Source organism: Protobothrops mucrosquamatus, unplaced genomic scaffold (assembly GCF_001527695.2).
Source record: "Protobothrops mucrosquamatus isolate PMUCROS unplaced genomic scaffold, P.Mucros_1.0 scaffold9207, whole genome shotgun sequence".
NCBI classification, from domain to species: Eukaryota; Metazoa; Chordata; class Lepidosauria; order Squamata; family Viperidae; genus Protobothrops; species Protobothrops mucrosquamatus.
Genome location: NW_015394999.1, coordinates 1,084 through 8,206, shown reverse-complemented (window position 1 = coordinate 8,206; position 7,123 = coordinate 1,084). Strand labels below are relative to the sequence as shown.

Genomic DNA, 7,123 nt, shown 5'->3' with positions numbered 1-7,123 from the left:
CAGATACCCACAAATATGACTTTTATTGTCCAGAGGCCAATTACCATCTTGGCTAAGGAAAGGGATCCATTACAGCTGGAGAGCACCAGTTTGAGAGAGCTGACTATGGGATTCAATTATAAATTATGCATCACCAGTCATTTACTAAAGAAGGTTGGGAGTGCAAACCATCTACATTTATGCAAGAGAAATACAAGTTAAGTTAGGATAGTGACATTTTGCATATTGAAATGTTTAATTTTGAGTCAATGGAAGCATGGGTGGTATTTTCATGGCAGTCTAAGTCTTGCTTGCTCGATTAGCAGTCTCACCATTCCACAAAGCTCTTTAATCCAGGCCCCAGTCTTATTTAAGACTCAGCTTGTCATGCTAAACCCAGAGTAGCTGCTGTTTCTGTTTAGTAGTTACCAGAAACTGAAAGCCATAAGTAACCTGTGTTTTAGACACCAGTTCCGAGTAATCCAAAACTGCAGCTATTCTGAGTTTAGGTCAATATTAAAACTTAGTTAAAGAACAATGTGGGATACGGGATAAGACAATGGCACGCACAGGCCCGTTAAAGAAGCAGATTTGCTAAATGTGTGAGAACTTGTTCATGATGGAACAAATCCTGTATTGATCTAGAAGTTTTAAGGTCTAGCAATGGGCCATAATATGTATGCTGTCTTTACAGATAACAGTTCTTCCTAATAGGTTCCAGATTAAAAAAAGAGAATAATTTCCAAGCTTAAGTATCCCTTATCATAGCATTAAGGAAAAAAGTAATAGTAGGGGATCTATTCATATTCAGCTATTCAGCTAAGCAGGGCTTTTTTTGGTCATAGAACGCCCAGAATGGAGTTCCGGCACCTTTTTGGGATGGAACCTTGTAGGGTAGGCAAGGCGGGTTGTATGACGTGTGTGAGTTCCGGCACCTTTTTTTTATTTTTTAGAAAAAAAGCACTGCAGCTAAGATACTAAACAAAGACTTGGCAAATTGTTTACAGCCAGTATTTCTCAAACCAAGCCTTTGCTTTCTTGCAAACCTGGATCTAAAAGCAGCACAGTACGCCTAATTTACATTTAATGGATGATGTGGAAGACAGGGGGACAGCTTATGGATTTGGAACAGTGTTGACATATCTGTGTGTATCCATCTCCTTCAATATACTTAGTGCCAGTATTTAAAAAAAATATGCTGCAAGACTAAATAGCTGGTCGAGTTGATTTAAGATTGGAAAATTGCCCAAGAGACCTCCTTCTCAAGAGCTTTTCCAGTCAGAATTGGAGTACACTGAGAGCAGACAGACTCATCATAAAATCATCTAATATTACAGGAGCCAAACTTCTGGCAGCAAAGGTATACTAATTTCTTCAGTTGGTCGAACTCATGTACCATTACGGGCCACTGATTAGATAAAATCATTTGTCTGGTCCTTTTTTAGGGTTCTGTTATAGATATAAAAAAAAAAAAGAACAAAATGATGAAATGAACAATAAATAGAAGTAACAAGTAGATTTCAGAAGCAGTTAAAAAAAAAGAACAACAACAACAAAAAACCTAAACAACCACGTTCATGAACTGGAGCTAATGCAAAAAAGCCCAGAATATAAAGAGGTTTATCTGAGAGGGAAAGCATTAACTAGTGCAACTTTCCTCTCACACAGATATATTGACACAACAAAATAAAGATGCGAAACTCTTGCCAGGGATATAATATGAGAAATCCAAATCATAGTGATTTCTTAACTTGTGTGGACAACAGGAACATACATGGGCAGGTTTGAGTAAAAAAAAAAAAGTCAAAATGGGAGCTACAACTACGGTATATAGCTGAAGTCCCACTCACACTCCTTTACAGCAAACAATTTGGGTTTTTTGGGAACCATCCCTACTAATGCCCTGATAAACAAATATTTGAAATACAACAAGAAAAAAAATATTATTTTATTTAGGCCATAGCATTTGACGCAAGACTTGCAAGTACTTGTTCCCCCCAATTTTGGGGGCAGAGGAGTGAAGTAAAAAGTAATTGAGAGCTGCAGACAGAAGGAAAGCAGGAAATATTGAAATCTCATTTTGCAAGCTATTTTTTAATACCCCCCTGGTTATTTTTGCCCTTCAAACAACCCCAGTATATATTTTTGTCTCATAAGTAGGAAACAGTTCAAAGGACACAAATTTTGAAAAAAACCCAGTTACCAACAAGTAAGATAAGTTCTAAGACAAGGTAGATATTTTAGTTAATCTTTTGGCGTTTAACTGTTATTTAAAATGCCTATAATGTGTTCCTTAAACTTATTGCAGTTTGTAATTGAATTTCATGTAAACCTGTCTTATATAATTTTCTTGGGGTTCACTAAATAATTGGCCATTTCTCATCTCCAATATTTCTCAGTGTTGCTTCTTTTTATCTGCAGAAAAAAATATCTACAATTGTCAGCATGAGAAAGGGCCTCTTGGAGAATTCCTGGACCTCCTAGGGTATGACAAGAATGCAAGATGCCTCTCTTAATCTATTAAACTGACTTGGTTAGTTTGGCATTTAGAAACCTTGCTGGAAACTAAATGTAATGAGACTAAAATTAAACTAAACTTAGGTAATGAAGTTACCTACTAATTTTCTCTTTCCTAAAAAGGATAGATGCAAACAACACTTCCTACACTACAGGGATTAAAAAAATAAGTAAACAGCATCTGATCTTGATCAAGTTATAGTTGATAGTTATAAATATATGCTAACGTAATAAGACAATTATACTTCCGATTAAACTATGGATAGCATTGAAAATGAACTGTGAGGGCTTGGACATCAAGTAACCTTTTTTTTTTTGTCCATCTTGATCCAGACAGACTTTTTTGTCCATCTGGACAGACTTGAACACGGCGCTATCTAACAAAATGAAATTCAATGGTGAAAAAAGTAAGGTTCTACATTTAGGCAAGAAAAACCAAATGTACAGGTATAGTATAGGGGGTACCTTGCTCAATAGTAGTAATTGTGAGAGGGACCTCGGAGTCCTAGCGGACAATCACTTAAATATGAACCAGCAGTGTGCTGCAGCTGCCAAAAAGGCCAACACAGTGCTAGGCTGCATTAACAGAGGGATAGAATCAAGATCACATGAAGTATTAATACCACTTTACAATGCCTTGGTAAGGCCACACTTGGACTACTGCATCCAGTTTTGGTCACCACGATGTAAAAAAGATGTTGAGACTCTAGAAAGAGTACAGAGAAGAGCAACAAAGATGATTAGGGGACTGGAGACTAAAATATATAAAGAACAATTGGGTATGTCTAGTTTAATGAAGAGAAGGACGAGAGGGGAACATGATAGCAGTGTTCCAATATCTCAGGGGCTGCCACAAAGAAGAGGGAGTAAAGCTATTCTCCAAAGCGCCTGAAGGCAGGACGAGAAGCAACGGATGGAAACTGATCAAGGAGAGAAGCAACCTAGAACTAAGGAGAAACTTCCTGACAGTTAGAACAATTAACCAGTGGAACAACCTGCCTCCAGAAGCGGTGAATGCTCCAACACTGGAAATTTTTAAGAAGAGACTGGACAGCCATTTGTCCGAAATGGTGTAGGGTTTCCTGCCTGAGTAGGGGGTTGGACTTGATGACCTCCAAGATCCCTTCCAACTTTATTACTATTACTATTATTACATTCAAAGCCCAGGCTTATGCAGAATCGCATTGTTCGTTCTACAGCATTGAAACATTTTTTTCCTTTTTTATATGATCTCTCTTTCATTCAGACCCTTTCATTATTTCTTCTGGAGAAATTCTAGAAAGAAAGAAATCCAGTTGCCTCTTTACAGAAAAAAAAAATCAGACCAAATGCTCAATAAATAGAAGAGCTGTTCCCTGCTTTCCAATTCCTGCTTTTTTAACTCACCACCCATTCAAGGAGGGCAACCCTTCCATTTTCATCATGTCCCTAACTCGCCTTTGCACAGCTCCAGGCTACCACCCAGGACTCTGGTTATGCTAACGGCTTGACTTTGCCACTTTCCAGGAGTTGCACAAGCCTGGTATTGAATTGCTGAGCCATTCAGGGTCTTAAGACACAAACCAAGCCTCCTGTCAACAGATGTTCTTCTTTACCCTGCTCTTCAAGGCCAAGATCTAACTTTGTCTTTAGTTTCTGAGCAATTTTGGAAATCATGCTGCTATGGTTAGATAATATCCGGCCTTTCCTCCACCATAAGGGAAATCTGCCTTCACAATAATTTACTTAATGCTCCCCCCACTCCATTCCATTCCACTCCAGTCTATCAAGCAGGCCAGCCTTGTGGCTAGCCTGTTGTTCTAGCTTGCCGGATAGCAGACAGCCCTGACGGTTGTCCCTTCTGTCAACATCCTTGCTGGCATCCTGGGAAAATGTCTTGGTGCCAGGCAGGCCCACCTCCCTGGCGATGAAGAGATTAAGGGTTGCTGCTTTCCTTTTTAAAGCGCCCGGCCCCATCTCCTTCATTTCATTCTGCGGCAGAGGGAGGCATCTACAGAGTCTTTGCTTACCCACCTTCAGCGGAGATGGAGTGGGCTCCAAAGCTGGTAGGTGCTTGGCCCTCCTGGAGCCTCCTTTATTTATTTTCCTGCTAATTAATGACCTATCAGGCTTGTTTGCTTTGGGAAGGATAAACTGTGTCTGGATGAGCAATTGCTTTTAGAGCCTGGTAAAGTGGAGGAGACAAAATCCAGCCACCCAACTAGAGACAAAATCAGAGAGTGAAGCTCTCCGGAGACAAGCAAACACACAACTGCTGGCACGCTGGAATGACTGCCTTATGTGCCTAAGATCCACATCTGTCCCAACAACACAAACAGATGCATGTAGAGAAGCAGCTTGCCAAGAAGACACAGGCTCCCTGGCATCAAATGGTGGCTTTTCTTTTATTAATATTGTTGTTTCACTATAACAAAGGCAAGAAATGAAGGCGAGGGCTGGCGTTGAATGGTTTGGAGAGATGAGCGGGACAGTGGGCTTATTCCAGAGGTCTCCAGATGTGTTCGATCAGCAATTCTTATTTTTCTTCCTGGGAATTCTGTAACTCCAGGCACATCTGGAGACTGCCAAACTGGGAGTAGCTGATATGTTAAGCAATGTGCTTGAAATGATAAGAAGCCAAATTCTTTTCCCCGAGTTTCAAAGGAATCCGATCCACTAGAATTTTAGCAACAGGAATGCTTAAAAAAAACCCTGAGTATTGAAATGACAAAAAGCATAATTATTCTTATAAAAGATTGCTTCAATCGTTTACTTTGACATTTTTCTTTTTTCTTTAAACACATATCTCTGGGAATTGTATGACAGATAGCATTCAGTGTGACCTTCTTTTGTATCCATGGGGGAGGGGGTGGGACAAAAAGGAACAGGGCTTATTTTATGTTCTTATTGCTTCCTGTAGAGGAGCCTTGAAACAAAATACTTGAACCTGGAAAACATGGGAATGTTCAAAATGCCCTATCAATCAAATAGGAACTCTCTGGATGAGACACATAAATTATTGTCAGGTATCTCACGGAAAAATTGTTGTTTTCCACCCTTTCCACTCAAACAAGCGAGCAAACAAACAAACAAACAAACAGATTTTTGAGCAGAGTGTCTCTGAACTCTGGATAAGCAGCCAGCCCTATCAGAGATAGTCTTTGACTAAGGAGAAATCCAGTTGACACTCAGTCCTGAAGCTCACTGAAAAACCCTGAGTGAATCACCACCTTTTAGGTTACTACCAAAAGTTTATTGCGAGGATGCTCCAGGTTTATCAGTAAGAAATAAAAAAAAATATTAATCAGATTTTTATTAAATGTTCAACAATATTTTGCTATGTTTTGAACCTCTGCTTCTTCTTTGTTTGCTAGTGTCCCTTATTTTGGTTTGGTTTGCATATTGTTCTTCGGTCTTTGCTAGTGTTGTGGCTCCGTCTTGTGAGCCCCTCTTATCGGAGGAAGAAGCCTCCGAACATGAAGGAGAGGAGATGGCCAGGCCTCCCTCTCCAGGACCCTCCTCTTTGGTAATGCCTCAGGTGTCTCCCGACGGAGAAGAGATTGACCAGGAGCCAGGTGGTTCTGAGATTGGCCAGGAGCCAGGTGTTTCGGATAGTGATGAAGATATGTTGTGGCTGGATCCACGCCAGTGTAGGAGCGACAAGCGTGCGCAGCAGAAAAGGAGATGTGCCAGAGATTAAGCTGAGTCACTGGACCACACCCCACAGGCTATAAAAGGGAGGTGGTGGCCATTTGGACTCTGTGACGGACAAAGCTAAATCTCTGGCGAAGTAGTTTACTGTGGACTTAATTTCTAACTGTGTGTATTGTTTTTTGTTCTCTGAGTAAAAGTCTTGGCAGGCAGCTACGGAGCTGCTGCCAAGTTTCTTATCTGTAGTGTGGAGTGTGGAGAAGTTATTTAACCCTCGGCTGGCTGTTTGGGTGTGTGTGTCAGACGGGGACAGAACAGCTAGGGTTTCTGTTTTATTTTAAAACCATCATGCGATATGCTGTATTTAGAGCACCCGCGTTCATGCAAATGAATGAATAAAGTTTGCCTGTTTTTCTTTTTCCAGTTGCTTTTCTGCGCTCTCTGCCTCTCCTTGGCCCTGGAGGCTGCCCCTGAATCGAAAGAGCAAAGCCGAGGAACAAAAGGAAGAAGGAGAGGCTCAGCCAAAGTCAGGGAACAACATCTGCGGGCACAGGAATCCTCGCCTGACCCTGTGCTGAGGGTAAATCTGGGGGCCCTCACCGAGTACACCTTCGTGGAGGATTATGAGCGGAGCATTCAGGAGATGGTTAACCAGCTGCGAAATAGCTCTGAGCTGCTGGACAGTAAATGCCAGGTCAATCTGAGACTCTGGATGTCGAACAAGAGGAGTTTGTCTCCATGGGCCTATAGGTGAGATGGAACAAAGTTCGGTAACTGTGGGAGTCTTTCTCACTCACTCGCAGAAACTTTCAGCTTTGTCAGACTCGTGATCCTGTAGTATCCTATTGTCAACATGATGCTCAAAGCAGTCCTTGAGTTAACAATCTATTTTGCTGTGGAGGGGAGGAGATTTTACATTTATACTGAGCTTGGTGGCTTTGCACACAAGAGTAAAAGCCAAAAGCATAATGAAAAGTAACTGGCTCAAGTAAAACAG

General features: G+C 41.0%; 1 protein-coding gene across 1 annotated transcript; it reads left to right on the top strand.

Moving 5' to 3' along the window:
• Positions 1–4,520: 4,520 nt before the first annotated feature.
• Positions 4,521–6,880, top strand: LOC114923726 (interleukin-17B-like). The gene is made up of 2 exons (XM_029287061.1): positions 4,521–4,541; positions 6,551–6,880. The coding sequence occupies exons 1-2, from the start codon at positions 4,521–4,523 to the stop codon at positions 6,878–6,880; spliced, it is 351 nt and encodes a 116-aa protein (XP_029142894.1).
• Positions 6,881–7,123: the final 243 nt, after the last annotated feature.

What these genes read in the sequence shown, in the direction of transcription:
- LOC114923726 (XM_029287061.1), top strand. Translation starts at nt 4,521, where the DNA reads ATGGAGTGGGCTCCAAAGCTG. An exon ending in TGGAGTGGGCTCCAAAGCTG is followed by an intron (nt 4,542 to 6,550) that starts GTAGGTGCTTGG and finishes TTCTTTTTCCAG; the next exon opens with TTGCTTTTCTGCGCTCTCTG.